Source organism: Neltuma alba, unplaced genomic scaffold, assembly GCF_004799145.2.
Source record: "Neltuma alba isolate B1F8T4 unplaced genomic scaffold, ASM479914v2 tig00011361_pilon, whole genome shotgun sequence".
Taxonomy (NCBI): domain Eukaryota; kingdom Viridiplantae; phylum Streptophyta; class Magnoliopsida; order Fabales; family Fabaceae; genus Neltuma; species Neltuma alba.
Window position 1 is genome coordinate 366,044 of NW_021636058.1, and position 22,166 is coordinate 388,209.

At 35.2% G+C, this 22,166-nt stretch overlaps 1 protein-coding gene across 1 annotated transcript; it reads right to left on the minus strand.

Moving 5' to 3' along the window:
* Positions 1-179: 179 nt before the first annotated feature.
* LOC114712441 (enhancer of mRNA-decapping protein 4) lies at positions 180-14,555 on the minus strand. The gene is made up of 12 exons (XM_028896978.1): positions 13,342-14,555; positions 12,135-12,184; positions 11,889-12,045; positions 11,557-11,775; positions 7,302-7,430; positions 5,513-7,072; positions 3,348-3,707; positions 3,153-3,272; positions 2,852-3,022; positions 1,631-1,789; positions 1,404-1,529; positions 180-696 (listed from the first exon to the last, which is right to left on the minus strand). Exons 1-12 carry the CDS (start codon positions 14,212-14,214, stop codon positions 388-390), a joined length of 4,233 nt encoding a protein of 1,410 aa, XP_028752811.1. The 5' UTR covers positions 14,215-14,555; the 3' UTR covers positions 180-387.
* Positions 14,556-22,166: the final 7,611 nt, after the last annotated feature.

The following is a 22,166-nucleotide window of genomic DNA, read 5'->3' on the forward strand; positions in this document are numbered from 1 at the left end:
GTACTTACATTCAAAATCAGGAAGGAAAAAAAAAAGACTCCCCTTACAAGGTTCAACACAATCTCCCCTCCCGGACCTTTTATTTTCAAAGTTATGATACATTAGGAGAGTTCCATTCTTCCCCCCTCCCCCCCCCCCCCCCTCTCAAAATGCATTGCCCGAATTAGAAGATAGGAAGAGATAAGACAAACTGAGAAACAAAAATTTTCATTGATGTGGCAGAGTTGTTGAACGAGTGAATTACCTGTCTACCTCATTGAAGACAACTGATCCTACAGATCTGTAAACTTTCCAATGAAAGCCATTGAGCTTTGTACAAAATTCCAATCGTACTAGCAGTCTTGAGATACCAATTAGCACATTTCTATAACAAAAGAACATATAGAATCATTTGCATGTCATAAGCATGGAGTTGATAACATGCATTAGAAGACGGATACTGGAGAGCTCAGATCCAGTAATTGTGGGCAGGCTACGCTGGTGATTCAGTATCTGATACACTTGCTCAAAGATTGGCCTCACATGCATTGCAATCATCGAGTCCGCAGGATTTATGACAGCAGCAACATCGGTCATCCAAGACATTTTCCGAGGCCGGTCATTGTTAATATCACAAGCCAGCTGTTGCAGAAGTGAAAGAACTACACCTTGGCTCAAAGGAAGAGGAACCATCGACAGAAGTCCATGTAGATCAACCTTTTACAAAGGAGACACCACCAGGTGGTTCAGTCAAGGTCAAATATTTTATCCGAGTGTTGAATAGAAATACTAGAATGCGGGGCACACGCTCACACAGATTTTGAAATGAGCTATGCTGCTTATGGTTTATGAATAGTAAGACTTATAAATATAAATTTTACGACATATGTTGATGATAAGTAACACCTCAGTGTAACTGCTTGAAGAACAACCCAAAAGTTATGATAATTAATGGGGTAATCCTTGGATTTAGCTCACAAAATATACAATCCACATCCAGTTCATAACCAGAAATTTGAGTCACCGACAATCAAAACGAGGACCCACATCATTTAAGTTACAAAGCATGCAACTGCAACATTACCCAAAAAAGAAAAAAAACAATAGCACCGACAACCAAAACGAGGACCCACATCATTTAAGTTACAAAGCATGCAACTGCAACATTACCCAAAAAAGAAAAAAAACAATAGCACCGACAACCAAAACGAGGACCCACATCATTTAAGTTACAAAGCATGCAACTGCAACATTACCCAAAAAAGAAAAAAAACAATAGCCATGTTCATGGGAAATTCTCTCATCGATTCCACATAGGTGTCTAAGAAAACCCATCATGAGAAAACATATGCAACAGTGTCTCACTTCCAGCTTGAAAGCATTAAACAGAGTATATTGTAAATATAGACAAATGCATGGCATACCTGCGAACATAACCAGGACACAATGGACACATCACTTCGTTGTAGAGCAACAGTGAATGCCTCCTCATACTTCCTTTCTCCTATCAGCCTCGCTAGCTCCTTTGTTGGATCCATCGGAGCCTCAACCTGATAAAGATCTCAAAATTACAGTGTCAATTATCAACAGTTAAATGAAGAATCGCAGCTTAAGCTATTCTTTTCCTAACACGGAGACCCAAAAAACTCACCTTTTCATGTAGTAAGGGAACATTAGTCCGTTGAGAAGGCAATGAATTTAATGCACCTGGGTTTGCTCCAGCAGCTGCTAGAGCCAACAGCTTCTGCTGGCCCTCCACCAAGTCTCTACTCAAAGATTGAGTAAATGATGATGCAGAATTAATGGCATCCTGCAAATTCAGAGAAATACTAAAATTAAAATGCAGGGGGAATTAAAGCTACATATCAGAAGCAGTAGGAGATTTAAATACATTAGTTATAACCTAACCATCAACCGTGTTAACAAGGTTTAAAGCACTAAAGCTTGCATAAAGTCTGAAATAAGAAATTAGGATTTATATAATATAAAGGAATAAGAAATCAGAGTCACAAGTCTGTTAGCTTTCTGTTGGAAGCTGTCACCTGATGGTAATCATATGTAAGTTGAAGCCTTCAAATTGACAAATGAGCTCTTAAATTTTTAAGCAGAAACCAATCAGTATCTTAGAAGACTACTCATAAAGGCCTTTCCTGCCTTTCCTCAAAATCAATTCATAAAATCAACCTTCTCCCCATTAGCACCCACAAACTCCTATCCATAATACAAGTCCAGTTTGATAATATCTAGAGCATTTAATATTTGTTTCCCTATTTTGCCTTTTTGTACAATTAAACTATATAAGTAACTCGATCATTATGATTAATGTAGTATTGACTTTTGTCAAGGGCATATCTGGAAAGCTCTACATTTTTTTTTTAAAAACAATTCAATCTTATAACCACCTGTTTTTTGGTCTAGGTCAGATGGTTAAACCAGACTTGTATTGTGGACCAGAGGAGTATTCTGCATCAAACTCGGTTTGTTCCGCTGGCCTCCAAGCTTCACTACATACACTATCCCACCTAACTAATGCCAGCCTCTACTGTGCTGATTCAGCTTGGAAAGTACTACTAAAATGACAAACATAACAATAGCAGTAGATAGTCATGTAACACTAATAAACTCTATCTTTCATCGAACAACTCTCCTATTTTACCATAAGATTCAAATTATCACTCCCTTCTATTTATCTTAGCATTTACATGTGTTAAATGGTGTGACCAATGGAAACAAATTCAATGAACAGAGGAATACCAGCTAACAAATCAATATGGGCTTTATGATAAACCGTGCAAGTCAAGACAGATCATAATAATCTCTGTGAAAGACAACATTTCTGCCCAGCACAAAATTATAAAAAGGATAAACAGACCCTTAGAGTCATTGCCAATGAGGTATGTCCAGATTCAAGGTGCTGCTGCACTGCAGAGGTATGTTCAACCATGCCTTTCTGAAATGTGGCATCAACTTGCTCAAACATGGCTTTACATGACTTTTCAAATGCAGGAACCACAGATGTTTCAAAACTTGATTTGAGTGCATCCTACAAAAGAAATAATTAACAGTTAAAACAAAATAAGCCTCTGAAGGAAAGAAAAAATAAATACCTTAATGATATCAAGAAACAGTTAATGTGATGTGCATCACAAAGATAAAGCAAGAAAAATACATACCTGAAGCACCTGTTTACCAGTTGTCTGAAACTGAGCTTGGATTTGCCTAGCCACAGTAGCTTCAAGTTTTGAACAAACTGATTTATCAAGTTGGTTCACTGCCTTATCACCCACTCCCTTCTGTAATGCACAATGTCACTTAGATACAAGACAACTCTATTCTAATTTCTACAAGGAAAATTGACATAACCTGACCTGGAAGGACTCTGTAATTGCTGAAGATATTGTTTTCTCAATAGCAGGACTAATTGCACGAACTACAGATGGTCCAACTGCAGCCATTTCCTTCTTCACAGATTTCTCAAATATGGGCATAAGATCCTTGTTCATCAAGTTACTAATTGAATTTGTGATCTGCTGGACACGATCTCGCAGCAACTTTTCATTTTTTGCATTCTCCTCTTGAATCCTAGCCCATAACGCATCATTGTTAGCCTTCACAGTTTTTTCCATGCTCCGTCCTAGGGCTGCCTCAAGTCTTCTGCCTTCTTTTGTAACAGGAACTGCAACCATCATTGTCATCTGCTTTTGCATCTCTTTTTGCATGGTCAATAACTGCCAAAATGGGGCACATCAGAAATGAGTCAAACTACTCAAATAAGGAAAATAAGAGTCAGTCAAGTTACATTGATAAATTTTGCTGAGGAACTCTGAAGATAATGACGTAAGTATTTGTAAACATCTCTAACACTTGGCTCACAAAGTAGTCATAGGTCTCCTACCATGAGAAGTGCTACCTTAAACGAGACACTAAGGCGCATGCCGTTGATGCCTTCTACTTTGTCTTAAGCATGAGAAGGTTCACTTCCTCTCCCTTCTCCTTAGTATTCTTCATATGGTGTTCTTTCTAATCTTTTATCCTATTCTTTTTCTACCTATTTCTCTTCAATATTCTTTCAAAACATTGAACAGAAATCAGTAGAAAATTGTTTAAGGTGGTTTGGACATGTACAAAGGTTGTTGGATGTGCTAATGAAAAGGGTAGATCAAGCAATATAAAATCCTATGGAAAGGGATAAAGGAAGATTGAAAACAACAGTCAATGAAATTATTAAATGAGGTCTTTGGGTTAACAACTTATTTGAGGATTTAATTATTGATAGTCGTGCATTCCATGTAACAAACCCCACCTAGTGGGACAAGACTTCTTCTAGTTGTTGTAGTCCCTTTCTTTCAAAATTTATTTTAGCCCCCTTACTCACACTTTAGCACTCTTTCTTGGATACAATTCCTCTTTTGGCTTTCTGGTATGATTCTAAAATCCAAAACTGTAACTTATTTTGAGTTAAGGCTTGGAAAGAAAGCATCAATCCCTTATTCTAAATTTTAAAGCATAAATGAAATTTTCTCTCTTTCTCTATTTCAAACTGAGTTATCAAGGAAGCAAGTACTGAAGGGTAACAATAAAAGGACTCAGAATGGATAGATATTTTCCTTTAGTACATGGAAGCACAACTTCTTAAATGAGTCTACAGACAACATATTGTAAATTGCATATATCGTAATTAAGTTATGAAAGGTGAGATGCAGAGCCAAGTTGCACCAAGTTGGAGACAGAAGGACGCTGCAAAATGCTCGAAGTGCCCAAGGCATGCAAAAGAAAGATGAAAGAACGAGGGAAGGGAAAAACAGAGAAAAGCAACATATGACAGGCCGTCAATTATGGATTGGCATGCTTTTAAATGCAGAGGAAGAGGATGAGCCTAGGCATAACGGAGAAAGTGTTATGACTTGTCAAAGAAGCTCAGACAAGAGGATCCACTAGATTACTTTGCTATCAGAGAAAGAGGCAGTAAGTGAGCCTTGAAGTTGCACATTATTCTTTCTTCCTCTCTATTTTATCCATCATTCCCATTAATGCATCGTTGGGGTCCTTGCTTTTTGTTTTTTTGTTTTTTTTTTTGTTTTTTGTTTTGGTTCAGTCACAACACCCTGAAAAACTAGTAGCCTAAATATAATTTTTCAAAATAAAATCACTGTTTTACCCAATTCTTCCAAATCCCTAAGGTTGGGCTCGACCTTCAAAGTAGAGTTTCGTAGTTTCCTATAAATCCTATCACTATTTTCATATTTATGGGTTGGGTTTGTAAATCGACCCTTCTCTTATAAGCATGAAAATACTGAGGTGCTTAAGGTACCCCTGTGACAAAGGAAAGCACACCAAAGGCGTACACCTCAAGGTGCCTCATTAAAGGAATTGCCTCTCATGGTATAAAGGCACTGAAACTAAATATCACTTCCATGCTGAGGAATTGGTTTTGATATCTTTGGTCACTTGTAAAGCAGATAAATGCATAAAAGTATACCATGCTCTTGATCATGATAGCAAAAAAAAAAAAAAGGAGTCTAATGCTAACTACCTGATTGAGTGTCTCCTGCATTGTCTGAATTTGAGGAAAAGCACTTTCAGCAGCAGGAAGGTTTGAACTTCCACTTTGTTCATTGGATGAATCAGTTGAGTTGCAAACAGTTGGAGACGGTGAAGATGGACCTGATGCTTGAGAAGCTTTTCCCTTCTGCCTCTTTCCTTTTGTACTTGGTGCGGGTGATGGTGGTAATGTGGTAGATGTAAATGAGTCAGAAGTTTTTTCATGCACATCTTTTGCCATGTCTTGAGATCCATCTTCACCGGCATTCATGTAATTTTCCCCAGATATTGCACCACACTCACGAGCCATCTCAATGCCAAGATCTGAAGCCTGGGAGCAAAAGAATTTCTCCTTATTGTCAGAAACTAGGTTTTGCTGTTGTGTCTGCAGGCCAAATTCATTGTCTTGATCAGATCTTGCCTCGCCAACCATTTTCACTTCAACTTCAGCATTACTTATGTCATTGTTGACAACCACATCCTGAATTGTTCCCTCTCCCCCACTTTTGCTGTCAACCACATTAGTTTCAGAGGAAGAACCAGCTTTAATGATCTCAGATGGTGTAACCAGATGAGTTGGATGCTTAAACATAACAGGAGGATTAAGCACAACAGATGCATCATCCTGTGTGGCTTTATTCTCATCACTCTTTGAATCATTACCAAGTGGAGGTACATCAGATAAGTTCCTACGAATTGTATCCATTTGCCTGTCAACTGCGTAATCATCAACAGGTAACTCCCCACCCTGGTCACCAAGTGCCAGACCTGACTCAAAGTTAGATGGAAGATTCCTATAATCAGACGGTTTCTTGGACAATCTTGGGCTCAAAGGAAGAGGTGGTGATGGGACACAAACAATATCAGCATCACTGCTTGATGGAGCCAAATTAACAGCTTTAGCTTCAGCATTTGAAATGCTAATTTCTTTAGCCTCAGCAGGGCCAGAATTTAAAGGGTATCTCGCTACAGCTGCATTCTCTGGACTGCTTGCTTGTGCCATTTTAGAAGGAGAACCGGTTAATGGCATCTCACTTGTTCTAATTGCAGATGAATCCAGGGAGGTGAATCCTTCAACATTGATTGCATCTCGTGAAACACTGGAATCAGACTTCTCTAGTCCCACATTTTCAAGTGGTGGAGGTAAACACTGAGTTAAATCCAAAGCATACTGCTGAATAGCTTGTGTTTGGACACAATAAACCTGAACAATATGTTCGCCATGTGGTAATATATCACTTGTCCCAGTAAAACTTAGAATAGGCATGGTCACAGTAAACTCTGCTATATAATCCATGCGAGTTGATTCTGGGTTAGGACCATACTCTAAGTGCACAGCATATATAGCATTCTTCTTGGCATTTGCAAGCAAAAGAAGACCTGCTTGAGACAGTGCTGCCACTTGATTGAAAAATGCATCCTCAGCTGAAGGTTCAGCTGAGCTCTTTAACTCCAGTGTCTGAGTACACTTCCATGACTCAATATCACTTGGGAGCAGCCAACCTTCGTCACTTGTTGAGGCCCAAAGTTTCACCTCCCTATTTTGCGGTCCCTGCAAAAAGGTTGTATTGAATAGGTGATAACAACTATCATTCATTAGTAGAGTGATGATGATGTATCTCTGTAGTAACTTTTAAACATTTAATTTATAAGCATGTAAGATGTGATACTATACTCAGGGGGAAAAATTATGCTACCAGCAAACTTTCTAAGCTTTAAATATTAAGCAGAACATGCTTGAGGAAAAAAAAAAGATTATTAAGCTTATTGGGCATACTTACAGCAGTGATAAGCACAATATGATCAGGGCGGTGTGGAGCAGTCAAAAATGTAGCTGAATATACAGGAAGCCCACTGTGTGGTATCAATACCGCAGGTGGCAGCACCTTTCGATCTCCCCATATCATTATCTGTTGGTTAAAGTTTTATCAAAGAAATATAAGAGGCAGGTAAAATATAAATTTGATCAGGACATATGCATACATATGGTACACTCAGACAAGATTCAAATGAGTATATAGTCATAGCTCTTGTTCAGGCAGATTCCCTATACTCAGAAAAGTGATTTTTATAGGTATTTGAATTACTTTGTTGATAAACTCTCTGATTGAATAAAGAGGAGTGGATTTCCACATTTCTTGGTCACTATAATTAAATATATCGGTAATAACTTCAGGTACCACCAAAGAAGGTGAAATCTGAGATTTTCCTTCCGCCTCAATTTTCAAGGGCAAATTTCTTGAACCATTTTGAGTGCACTCATATGCATGCACCCAGACAAGCACCGCATGCATAGATGACAGGCATATAGGCCCTTAACAATTCACACAAATACATAAACATGAGTACACACACTTGTGCATGCACAGGCAACATAAAAAGCACACGTGTGCAAATTACACATGCAAATGTGCTAAACATGCATACATGTGCATGTGACGTGTGCTTGCATATGATATGCCATAGTAACAACTAATTTTTGACAAAGACCAAAATATAAATAAATCCCTCACCAAGGACCCAACTGTTGTTTTACCTTAAGTTTAGGACTTGAATTCAAAATACAAGGAATTTGATTGGTAGAAAATTAAACTTCTTGCATGTTAAATTCCAAATTACACAATCCAAAGACAACCTTATCTCTATCTTTATTTTCCACATAAGCTCAACATCCTCAAGTATTCTCCACTACCCATACTTTTGTTCCCCCCCCCCCCAAAAAAAAAAGAAAAAGAAAAAGAAAAAAGGAAGCACCGCACTCTTTCTTGCCGGTCATCATCATTTCATCCGCTTCGAATATATGGACTATCCTAAGCCTCAAACATTTTAAACATGAGTAAGAAGAAACCATTCAACCCATATCTGTTCGATATAATTATGAACATCAAGCCAATGGAGAATTTATTAATGACAGCCCAGGTAGAAGCTGCATAGCCAAAGTTCTTTTTCTCTTTTTTTTTTTTTTTTTTTTGGGGGGGGGGGATTGGGGGGTTAATTAAACAAACGTATATATGTAAATTTTAAATATACCTTATCAACATCTTTAAAAAAATAATTTTATAATATTAAAAATTAATCATTAAGTAAAAAATAATCTATAATGATATTAAAATTTTAAAAAACAAAATTAACAAGTGTACAACGTAAAAGTTTACTGTCAGTATATTATTAAACTTGCAAAAACTTCAACAGAAGAAAATTTATAAGAATGCATAATAAATTCAATCAACATTAACCTCGATTGATTAATAAAAACATATTTTAGTCAGCAAAGACTGGCCTGGTTAGTACGGAATTGGCTTATAATCCACAAATCATAGGTTCAAATCTCATTGCCAATGCGACGATCTCAATAGTGGGTGATTTGTAAGTATCTCTATAAGCGCTCTAAGCCCAAAGATATGATTGACTTAAGTGAGCCCACGAGACCCAACTTAACCTAACCATCTATTTCACGCAAAAAAAAAATCTTAATAAACTGACAACAGTAATTTTTTCCATTAAAAATTGCATAGCTACCACTCTACGAACTCGCTCGCCAATAAGATCCTTAAAGTGCTCTCCCATCATTCAGACTCCAAATCAAACACTTCGCATGCACCTCTTTAGTCGAGATCATAACCTAGCCATTCCACAGCCCCCCTCCTGCTTCTGCTACCATTTTCCAAGAAAGCTGCCACGAAGACTTTTCCAGAATTTGTCAGTTGCAGCATTTCCGGATATGCAAAATATGCAGACCAAAGAGGTGCATGCAAAGTGTTTTATTTAGAGCAAGATATTACATCATGACAATCTCCTAAAGTGCACGCCTTTCTTTTTCCTGTCCCCTTAAAACATTTAGCCTAATACCTGTTTCAAAATTATGGTTTAAGAAACCTTAAGTTATTATTATATTACTAAATTTTCAATTAAAATATCATTAATAAATCGATAAATTTTGCTAACTGAGTAATTTTTATATATATTTAGATTCTCTTTAATAATGTCTTAAAGGTAGAAAAACATTAAATCAACCTTTCGAAGGAACTTATGTCAGTTGATCACCAATATCCCCACATTTTAAGCCAACTAATATTTACTCATAAATACCTTGGTGTTAGCAATTCTGGACTTCAGTCAGCATCACTTCTTTGGTCTCTTTGACATAAAATAGTTTCCATAGTCACCATATTTCAAATACAAATGCATAGCCTATCATCTCTCCAAGTCCAACACATATATAGCCATTTTTCAGTAGTACTTCATTCCATACCAATATATTATTTCATCATATTTTGACTCTCACTCTCTGAAATCAGTTATTTTTCAATCTCATAACTTTTCAAGTTTGTTTCATTTAAAGCAGATTGATCACGTCATTTGCATCACAAATACCATCAGCTGATCACTGGCCTGCATATCAAATATTAAATTTCTAGGTTTTTCCTCTATTTTTCTCCATGAAAGTCAAACTAGCCTTCCACACCTTAGTGCAGTTGAGTCCTAATAACAAACTCAATAAGCCTTCTTCACAAGTTCAAAAGACAACATCAATCTAGAGAACTAATCAATACTCCCTCCGTTCCTTTTTATAAGCAACCTTAGACTCCATCACGTAAATCAAAAAGTTAGTTACAGATAACAAATAGGTAGAAATTGGAAGTTCTTTCTCCAAAATACCCTTATTTATGAAAGAGAGAGAACGTCAATGGAGAGAGAGGATGGTTTGAGAAATGAGATAATAAATATATTGGGTATTAAAATAAGTAATTAGTGGGGGTAAAATAGGAAATTTGATACAAAAATTTAAGACAACTTGCAACTTGTTCTTTCTTCAACAATTCTTGATCTCTAGTGGACCTCTCAGTAGGATTCAAACCCAGATGAAGTTCTGACCATCTTTCAGAGGAAAAAAAGCAAATGGATCTTGTAGGATTCCCAAGAAATTAAGAGGGATGGTAGTTGTTGCTTATAAAAAGGGACGAAGGGAGTACTAATGAAAGAAAACCAAGATAGAACAAATGTACAAAGATTATTTCCCAATGTTGAAATGAATAAGCAACGTAAAAAAATAATGACGAATACCTAAATACAACAACAAAAATTAAGTTCGACCTCCTTATCTCTGAACACGAGTTCTCGTTCTATTTGGGATAGCCATCACTTATATATATGAGAAGGAATTCTATTAGAGATAGAAGGAAATACAGATTTATGGAGATGCAAAATCCTCAAACCAGAGGTGATAAGGAAAAAAATAAAACAGAATTAAGTAACAAAAACACCCAAAACTTATGAATATAATAGAGCTGTCCAATCTCTTTGCATATCAGATGCAATACCTCCCTTTTTAAAGAGGCATGTGCGGGGTACCAAACAGATGCCATGAAAATAATTATATACTTTAAAGATTCTCACATTCCTCTTCAACCATACAAAGCAGGGAATCCCTTTAACTGCAAATTGCTGCAATGTTTTGGTCTCCTTTTGTCTACCAAGCCTTTTGAACTAAAATACGAGAAACTGCTCTAAAGCACTAGGACGCACCTATCACGCCAACATTCCTAACCACTCAAATGTATGACTGACACATTATTATTAAAAATTAATTGTCTGAATTTCATGAAATAAATTTTTTTGAGAAACAAAGAAAACTATAATCTGGAAGAAGCTAAAGGATCAATCAGCACAATCAACCCACAGATTTTGAATTTCCCACATGGACTCTCTGTTTTGTGCACACAGCTTTGCATTAGATATTTCACAAGTTTACTTCTGATGCAAAAATTCTCTTTAGAGAAAGGATGCTCGTTTTGATTTTGAATGCTATAAATAATCTTAGTAGCTCAGACGCACTCTTCAGAATTCTTTATTTTTCCTTCTATCACATGTAAATCTTCTTAAGAACTAAAGAAAAGGTTAATTACCTTATGACATTGCATACAAAATGCTCATGAAGCACTATCTCAGATAAATAGCATCAACTTAAATATTGTCTCAAACATTGAAACAAGCAGATAGCAGACTAGCAGTGAAATATAAAAAGAAAACACATACCGTGCCATCCAGCGATGCAGATACCAACCGATTTGTCATCCACTGGCACATTGACAAATCAGTCACCTCCTTATCATGTTTACCCACAAGCTGAACCCCATCAATGAGCTTGTCTACAGAACATCTTAGAGGCTCCTCTGCTACACAAGCCTCACCATTTCCAACTTTAGTAGTGTCAATTCTAAGAATATGTTTTCCTATACCAACAACCAAAACCTCCTGTATGAACAAAGTTCAATTAACATGAATTTCGAAATATATATTAAATTTCATTTCAAGCACTCAAATATTAGAGATATAGCTTTTGGAAAGAAGAATTCAAGAGAAATTACTTGTTTGTGGCAATGCCAGCAAATTCTGGGATTTGAAGCTTCCTCCTGCCCTACTACTTGAATTGCAACAAGAACCTTTCCAGTAATTTGAGGTTTATCTTCTTCATCCGGACCTTCAGAGATCTTCCACACATATACACGGCCATCTATGCCAATACTGTGGAAAGCAATGTTACCGCCATAATGTAATCCAAAGAAAGAAGAAGGGAAAAAAAGGGCCATCAGTATTCAGACAACAAAAAATACCTAGCCAAGAGGTGAACATCTTCGGCAAAGAAAGCTAAGTCTGTGACCCTCTGACAAGAACAAAAGACAGGGAAAAAATTAGGTAACAAACAATTTAGTCATTCCTTTGACGTTTATATAGCGGAGTATAAATTGAGAAATGGAAAGCATGAGTAAATAGACAACAACAACCTTGAAATATGTATAAGCAGTCTGCCACAAAAATGAACAAAACAAATGATGTCTTTCACCAAATATCATGCTGGTTATGAAATTAATTTTCATTTGAAGTTTGAACATCAATACATTGCTAGAGGAGATTTAACACGGACATTTTCCACTCCCCACTTCTGCTATCTGCCAACTTTTTCTTGCGAATTTGACACTCAAACATAGTGATATTATTGAGTAAAACAGAATCTTGGGAATAGATATATATATTTCCGATTGAGCCCTTCATTTATGAATAGATTTCCTATTGAAATCTAGATCTAAATTTCAAAAAAAGAAAAAAGAAAAAAGAAAAACAGAAAAGAAAGATTGCTAGCTACTCCGTGTCTTTGTGGTTTAATGCCATAGTTCGAAAGCTGGTATAAAAAATCAAAAGATTTTAAATGCAAAAGATAAACAAAATAAATAATTGCTGTATGCTTTTAGGTAACATGTATATACTGAACATGTCCTGAAACCACGGTTGAAGACAAGGATAAAATAATTATATTCAAAATCATAATACGAACGTAAAACAGTCACAATCCTAAGGATATTGTGAAAAGCATCTCATCTAGTCAATAATTCGAGGTTGGTTCAAGGATCAACTGGTCTAACTAAATGAAGATCAGTGGAAAAGGTAGCAGCTTATTTGACGCATCCTTGTACTACTCAATCTGCACCAAACTGTCGATCAAATAGGACTTCTTCATTGGATACAGTCCAAAGGAAGGCCATTAAACAACTTATCCTTTGGCCTACATAATATGTTTTCTACGAAGTGTTCACAGCTCAAAATAAATCCAAGCTCAATGCATAAATATAATGTCATTTAAACAAAGTGATGACGACTTTAATAGGACTGAAGACTCTAAGAATGGAAAATTAGAAGTCATTGGTCACCAATAAGCCCATCAAAGCAGAGAGCTATAGAATTCGAAGTTCCACTAAGTAAATCGAGCAACAGGCATGAACTATAGGAGCGATTTTACTAGACATACTACAACTAAAACAATACCTGAGTGTGGCCACGAAGCAAAGATCTCAGTGCAGTGTTGATATTAAGAACCCGAATGTTCCCTTGTTTCAACCCATAACAAATATATGATTTATTGACAGCAATTTGACGGCCCAAAACAAGTTGAGGATCCGATCCATACTTTGTAATGGGAGTAACTTCAAGCTGAGGTTGCACTTCCCCTTGTAATCTCACATCCACATCATACACAACATGATCACCCACCAAATGCCGACCCTTTGGGAGCTTACTGCTCGGCATACGAATCGGGCCAGGCGCAGCACCTGCCCCGGCGATCCCCGGATTGGTACCTGCCAACATGCCCATCGTCGGCATTACCGGCACATTAGCAGGCAATGGAAATTCAGGAACTCCCGAAGAAGGAGGGTGTATGGAATGCAACGGAGCATTAGATTGCTGAGACAATTCATGATTTGTAGTAGGCGGACCACTGAGCAGCGCCATTAAGCGAGCACCGGCGTTAGGGTTGTTCGGTGAAGGAGACGGAGGGAGGGAATGAGGAGGAGGAGGCATGGGCTGAGGCTGAAGCGGAGGTGTAGGGAAAGACAGAGAACGCTGGTGCTGCAGGTTCGGATGCAAATGGTGCTCTTGGGAATACGGAACGTGAGGTTGGGGAAACTGGTGGTGGAACGGTGCGTTTTGCGGAGGGTATGAATAAGGACCGGTGGGAGGAGGGTAAGACGCAGAAGAAGAAGGCGGCGGGGCGGAGGGAGGGAAAGACGTCGGAGGAAGGAACGGCGACGGATTGTGGGAAACTGGATTCGGCGGTGCGGTATTGTTATTGGGCTTAAAGAACTTGTGCATGTCAAAAGGCGGCGAAGGCTGATTTGGGTTCCCAGGAGAAGCCATCATCAGATTGAATTGAGATTGAACCAATTCAATCTGATGAGAGAAGGATGAGATGCGTGTGAAGATTCAGCTACTCCCCAAGATTTCCTGGGAAATGGGACGAGAGACGAAGGAAGAAAACAAGTGAGGCTTTGAAGATTGAAAGGCCTGCAGGTAATACACTGCACAACACTGAGATCTGAACGCCGCACCGATAGACAGCCCCAGAAGGAGAAGATGAGTATCAATGGAAGAGAAATGAACTGTGTGAGACCCGAGATTCGAAGAGGTTGTAAAATTAAAGTTTGGCTGGCTGGGTCGAAACTTGGAACTTTGAATTTCTCACACTACCTTTTGGCTTTTGCCTTGCGATGGGTTAGTCTCTTGAACATATTACTACCTATTATAAACCAAGTGGGTGATGAGTTTTTCTTGCGCACATTATCTTTCATAATCCCAAAGAAAAAGGGACAGTATGGTCAACTTTTTATCTTAGTTCATGTAGTTTCAGTTTTTTTTTAGCTGGCAAAAAAGAATAGGAACATTGCAATATGATCCCATTCAGAAAAATAACCAAATTAAAATCATCAAATTATTATCAAGTCTCAAAAGACCTCATTGCAATAAATTTTATTTATTTAGTTACCAAATTATCTTTTTTTAAAAGTTTGTATTAACAATTAAAGGAGTAGTCGTTGACAATTTAAGATGTAAAGATTAACAATTATCACGGCAAATATTGATAACGATTGCTCTTTCAGTTGTCAATGCAAACTTAAAAAAAAAATTTGGTAATTAAATAAATAAAATTTATTACAATGAAGTCTTTTGAGAGTTGAGAATAATTTGATTATTTTAAGGAACTTTTTTGTATTTAATTCCTTTGAATAAGATCTTATTGCAATTTTCTCAAAAATAATTGCAGTTTTTTATGCTATAATTTTATGAGGGCTTTCCCAGGCGTTAACCTTTAATTAACACAACTAAGTTTTTTATCAACAATTAATCTTGTCAAGTATAGCTGACCAAAAAAAGATCTTGTTAAGTATGGGGACCAAAATCAAAATTTATTAAAAGTATAAGGATCAAACCCAAAGCTTATTAAAATTGAAGTAACTAAACAAGTTTTGATTTTGACCCCCTATACTTTTAATGACTGTCGGCTTTAATCTCTGCGCTTTAACTCAAATTAAGTGCTTATAAAACTTTAAAAAAAACAATATTTAAAACTATAAGCACCCAAACCAAAATTCAATTTAATTTTAAGAACCAATAATAAAATTAACTCAAAAAAAAATACTACTAATTATATAACCATAACCAGGGTGAGAGTATTTATCCCATACTTAACATTATCCTTGACACTTATACATTGATGCATGAATCAATTCTATTTCCCCGTGTTAGGTGGAAATTTATAAATTAGTCCTATGTAATTTCACATTATTTAGAATTTTATAATTTTTTTATTGGCACAAATTAGAAGTATTCTTTATGTTTGAGGCACTTTTATCTAATAAATGTGAATTTTTTTTCAACGAAAATTTAAATATTGATTCTTTGCACTGAAAGGAATTAGTTTCTTCCACTAAATTCAACTCCTATCGATTATAATTTAATCATGCATAACATAACTTGTTATAAATTTTATGTTTTATATTAAACAATATGCTGATCTCAAACTCATTCTCATCTCATTATACTCCTTTGATCCTTAAAATAAAACCTAATGAACTAATTTGAGTAGAATAGGAATGTTAGTTAAATTAGTTCATATAATATTTTTTTCAAACACTGTAATTATTTTTCTTAATTCCTTCCTTCTATTTCCTACTTGATTATTATTTAAAAAATACTAATAGAGTTAATTTAAAAAAAAAATTGATAAGCATATAAAATACATCTTATATATAGGACCAACATTAACTCTCAAATTAGATCCTACATTAAAGATATGAACAGTATTATATTTTTAGAAATAAGACTTCAGAAAAAGGCAGGGAGCGAGATCTCAAGCTTAACAAGCACATCCTTTATGAGCATGTTGAATTGGTTTGCAAGCAATTAGACTGACAAATTTAGGAACCGTAAAAATTACAAAATGGAGAACTAATGCTATGATGTTTAAAATATATAGTACTACCTCCGGTCCTATTTACAAGAGCTAGCTGACTAATTTAAAGAGATTAAGAAAAGAAATTAAGTTAGTTATTTGTAATAAATAGGTGTTGTCTTTCCTAAAATATCCTTACTAATCAAGTGTATTGGCTAAAGCTATTATTGTTAGAAGGATTATCTTAGAAAAAAATAGATGAATATAAAAGACAAAGTAGATTGGGGTCTTATATTTAAGACCAAAATAAAATTCAAATAAGGTCTTATATTAAAGATCAGAGATAGTAGTTAATAATAAAAGAGACATATAAATTAATGAGGTTTCTTAGATTCCTTCTAATCTTAATTCATCTTTAGAAATAAGTGAAATCACGAACTTAACATTTTTTTTTAAATGTAAGTATGTCTAATTTAGTCGATAAGCTGTTGAATTGACGAATTTAGGAGCTAAAAAATTTCAAGGAGATGGGAAATAAAAATAATGATGTTTAACATTATTAATAATAAAAGAGCTATATAAATTAACACGGTTTTCATACTAACAATACAGTTTTCCGTTTTGGGTATGGATCGATCTTATGAGTTTTTCTCTCATTGTCCATATCCCCCAAGGCATGAATGTTATTCATATTCCAACTAAAAACCATTATTTATTAACATGATTATTAATAAGCAGGTAGTAATAGAATAATTGAAAATTCAGTGAATCATTTTATTCATTTTTGTAGCTTAAGTTTAATTTGCACCACTTAAAAAGTATAATTAAGTATTTTTATGTAGTTACATTATTAATTAATTACTATATATAATTGTCATCGTCTTCAAGATTTGCCCACCAGTTCAATTTTCACTAGATCTAGGTGTAACTTGAAAATATCTTTGGACCATCACTTTCTCCCCCTATGTGGGTTCAAATTTCTTTGTTGGTATCACTAGTTCCTTGAACTAGTAGTTCAGAACTTTTTATAATGGTTCTAAATTTAACTGGTCTGAAAAAATTTTCTATACTAGTAATAATTTGAATAATGGTGTACAAAATCATGAGTTCCATTGATATCACAATTGGACTAAAAATTCATTTTTAACTTCTCTTGAAAGTCTTTTTATGTGATAGAGAAGAATGAGTACCAAAAGGAGTGACATGGATGAAGAAGAAGAACCAAATGGAACGACACTGAGGTGAGCCATCAACAAGTGTAAAAGTAATAAAAACGTCTCTCAGTTAAATTCTATTTAGTAACCATATTAAAAAAAAAATTATATATCATTTAGATCAAACCAGACTAAGTGGTTTAGAAACCGATTTAACTCGACTAATTAGTTTAGTCTCTAATTGGTATGATTTCTTTGTCATGTTGATTTTTATCAAACCGAATTCCCTTGAGTCGTACTAGGTTACATGAAACACTGGTTTTTTTTCCCCCACAATCCTACTCTAAAGTTAAATGATTTGAGTGGGATTGCCTGTGGTTCTTTTTCAACAACTGGGTAAACCTTTACTAGTCCCACTAACCCTACATGCCATTGGCTCCTTGTCTTTTATTTCCAAATGCCAACGTGATTGACAAAGAACAAAGCATCCTTCATTTTCCACATGATCGTAATTGTAACTAGAAATTTTTTCCTTGTGCGATGCACGGATTAGCATATTTGATTAAATTTAAAATTATAATAAATTGTATTATCTATTATAGCTCAAGATCTACTTTTTATAGGAGTGCGATTTTTTTATTCATTCAAATAGAACTTGAATTAAAGATGCGGAATTTAAAAGGAATCGATAAAAAGTTAAAATTATTTATTTATTTATTTCTCCATTTAAGGCTCCAATTGATATACTGTTTAATTATGATGCTTCACATTTAATGCAATATATTCAAATTTCAATTAAGATATTATTCAAACTTTAAATTAATTATTAATTTCTTCATTTAAGCCCCTAATTGAATTTCATTTATTTATAATATTTGTCATTTAATTCAATATATTCAAATTTTAATTAATTTTTTATTTAAATCTCATTAATTAAATATATTCAGATCCGATAATATCATATCCGACCTATTTTTAAACGAATCGGGTATTAAAAGTTTTTAAGAATATAATTGAAATTTGTGATTGATGATTGATAGCGTGAAAGACCCCTGCTTTTATCATATCTTTAATATATCAATATATATAATTTCTAGGAAATAAAAATAGACTTTGTGCAATACACATGTTATGCCAAGTGCAATATTATTTACATAATAATTAGGATTCTAATTTCAAACACACTGGTAGCACTATTTATATTATAAAAATATGTGTCTAATTCTTTTTTTTTTTAAGCTTTGATTATTTGAGGAAGAAATTCTGGACAAAACCCACTCAAATCATAAAAAGGTTGCCATATTAAGGATCAAATTGTTTTCTTGTCTTTTGACAAAGAACAAAAGGTTACCTCCCATAAAGAGTTTTCCTCTCACTAACATATTCTACTATACGTACTTTTTAGCTGCATTATTGCATGAATCCCTAGCTTACCTTACGAATTAAGGATCTTCTAGATTTATCTTATTTTGATAAAGATATAAGGTTTATACTCCAATCCCAAACATCAAATTTTTTTTCTTCTTCTTTTAATTGGAAAGGAAGCCAAACTGGCCCTGCGCCGGGGGACGAAGCTCCCTATTGGCCCTATGCAAGGGGGGCTACTTTGCCATTAGGGCAATGCCCCAAGTGCAAATATCAAAGTTAATAAACGAGTGTGTTTTAATTCCAATTAAATGTAAGAATTTAATTAATTTTATCCCTTAATATTATAATTATTTTCCTAAAATGTCTCTATTGTTCACATATATTAAGAGTTCTTTTTTTTCCCAATCAATGGAGTAGTTTTAAAAACAAATGATTAAGAATGTGCATTTTGAGGAAAACAATACATGTTTTTAACCAAAAAAAAATTATTAATATCAGTAAATTACTTCGTCAGGTTCTATTTATAATATCCCAAAATTTAAATTAGTTTGACCTTTTTTATAGGATCCTAGTAAAGGTTGTCTAAATAGTAGATGTATTTTGACCAATTTTTTCCTTAATTAATTTTCTATTATTTCTCCTCATCTTTTCTTCATATTTCATTCTCTTTCATCTTTTATGGCATTACTAGTATTTCTCTATCTTATTTACTCTCTCATTAAATAAGGACATACTTGAAAGAAAAAAAAAAGACATTTAATTTTTATATATTTATTGTGTTTAACTAATTTTAACGAATTTAGTTAATAAAATCTTATAAACCGGAGGAAGTAGTTGTCTACCTCTTACCATTTAAGAGAGGGAGCATGCAACTTCGTACGATCAAGCTTTCTTTCAAACTGCATTAAACTCTAATCAAACTTGAATACACGCAATTCAAATAAGGGAAAAAAAAAACATATTACATTTGATCTTTAATATAAGAGCAAGATAATTAATTTGTGAAAATTAGTTAAGTTAGTTATTTATAATAGATAGATGTTTTTTTCTAAAATACATCTCTTAATCATACGTATTGAAATTACCTATCGTAATCACTCCCAAAATTATTTAGAGGTAAAATAGATAAATATTAAAGGTAAAATGAATTAAAATTTTATATTATCTAGCTCTTATATTAAAAATTTGAGGTAGTATTTTATAAATCAAATCAAGGAACTGCATAAATTCATGTGCTTTTGCGTTGTCATCGTTGTCTATTGGAAAAGGTACAATTGGTTGCCTTATAATCTCACACCACTTAATTGCTTTTGACAAAACTTAAACGCCATAATTAGAGTAAAAACACTTTAAGATAACTATTATGTACCCAATATGACTATTTTTTTTAAGGCCTGACAATGTGGCCATTTTGAAAGTAAATAAAACCCAAACCCCTCAAGAATACCCGCTGAAATGAGTTATAAATGGTTTTTTTTGGCTGGCTACGTGATGTGTGTGTGTGTAAAGTGCAAATAGAAGGATACACATTACACAATTCACAACAACAACAACGACAAGCCTTATTCCACTAGGTGGGGTCGGCTACATGAATCACACGACGTCATCGTGCTCTGTCAACAACTCAATCCTTAGATATGTTGTTGACTAGGAGGTCGCGTTCAATGACCTCATTAAACGTCCTTCTCGGTCTTCCTCTGCCCCTTTTTATGGGACTCCATCTTGTTTGATCCACCCTCCTCACCGGGGCCTCCAAAGGCTTTCTCTGCACATGTCCAAACCATCTTAAGCGATTTTCAACCATTTTCTCTTGGATAAGTGCCACACCGACTCTTGTCCTGATCTTTTCATTTCGAATCCTATCTTTTCTTGTATGACCACACATCCATCTCAACATCCTCATTTCTGCTACTCCGACTTTGTGCTCTTGTTTTCCCTTTATTGCCCAACATTCACTACCATACAGCATAGCTGGTCTTATAGCAGTCCGATAAAATTTTCCTTTAAGTTTCTCAGGTACCTTCTTATCGCAAATAACTCCGGTAGCTTTCCTCCACTTTAACCAGCCAGCTTGTATTTTATGAGAAATATCTCCATCAATTTCCCCATCCTCCTGTATAATGGATCCTAGGTATTTAAACTTTGATACTTGAGGAATGATTTGCTCCCCCATCTTCACCTCCAAATCCCCATTGCCTTGCCTCCCTCCAAAATCACAATGCATATATTATGTTTTGTTCCTGCTCAAGCGGAAACCTTTCGACTCCAAAGTCCTTCTCCATAACTTCAATCTAGTGTTAATCTCTTCTTTTGATTCTGCCATGAGAACTATATCATCCACGAAAAGTATGGACTTAGGAATTCTTTCTTGAACAGGTTCAGTTAGAACATCTAGAACAATGTTGAACAAGTACGGATTCAGAGAGGATCCCTGATGTAAGCCAATCTTAATAGGGAAGTCCTTTGTCTCCCCCCCAGATGTTCTTACACTAGTAGTTACCGCCTCATACATATCTTGTATGGCTTTGATATAAGCAACCCGTACACCTTTCTTTTCCAAAGCCTTCCATAATACTTCTCTTGGCACACGATCATAAGCCTTTTCCAGGTCAATAAAAACCATATGTAAATCTCTTCTTTTACTTCTATATCTTTCCATTAACCCCCTTAGTAAATAGATTGCTTCTGATGTGGATCTCCCTGGCATAAATCCAAATTGGTTTTCCGAAATAGAAGTCTCCAACCTCAACCTATATTCTATCACTTTTTCCCACAACTTCATTGTATGACTCATAAGTTTTATCCCTCTGTAGCTTGCACAGTTTTGAATGTCTCCTTTATTCTTGTAAATAGGAACTAAAATGCTTTCCTCCAATCATCCGGCATATTCTTAGAGCGTAGAATTTCATTAAAAAGCTTGGTTAGCTACACCTCACCCTCATCACCCAAACATTTCCAAACTTCAATAGGGATACCATCAGGCCCAACGGCTTTTCCATTGTCCATTTTTTTGAGAGCTTTCTTAACCTCTCCGATACGTATCATGCGGTAGAAAGCCAAATTCCAACATCTTCGTTAATTAGCAAGTCCTGCAAGTCCTGAGTCGCATAATTGCTTCCCTCATTAAACAACTTGTAAAAGTAAGCCTTCCACCTGTCCTTAATATCACCATCAGTAACTAACACTTTACCATCTTCATCCTTTATACATTTTACTTGGTCCAGATCTCTCTTTTTTCTCTCCCTTTGCTTCGCAATCTTGTAGATATTTCTTTCTCCCGTCTTTGTTCCTAACTCTTGATAAAACCCTTCATAAGCTTTAGTACGTGCTTCGCTCACTACTCTCTTTGTCTCTTTTTTAGCCAACTGATACTTCATTACACAATTCACAATAAAAACAAA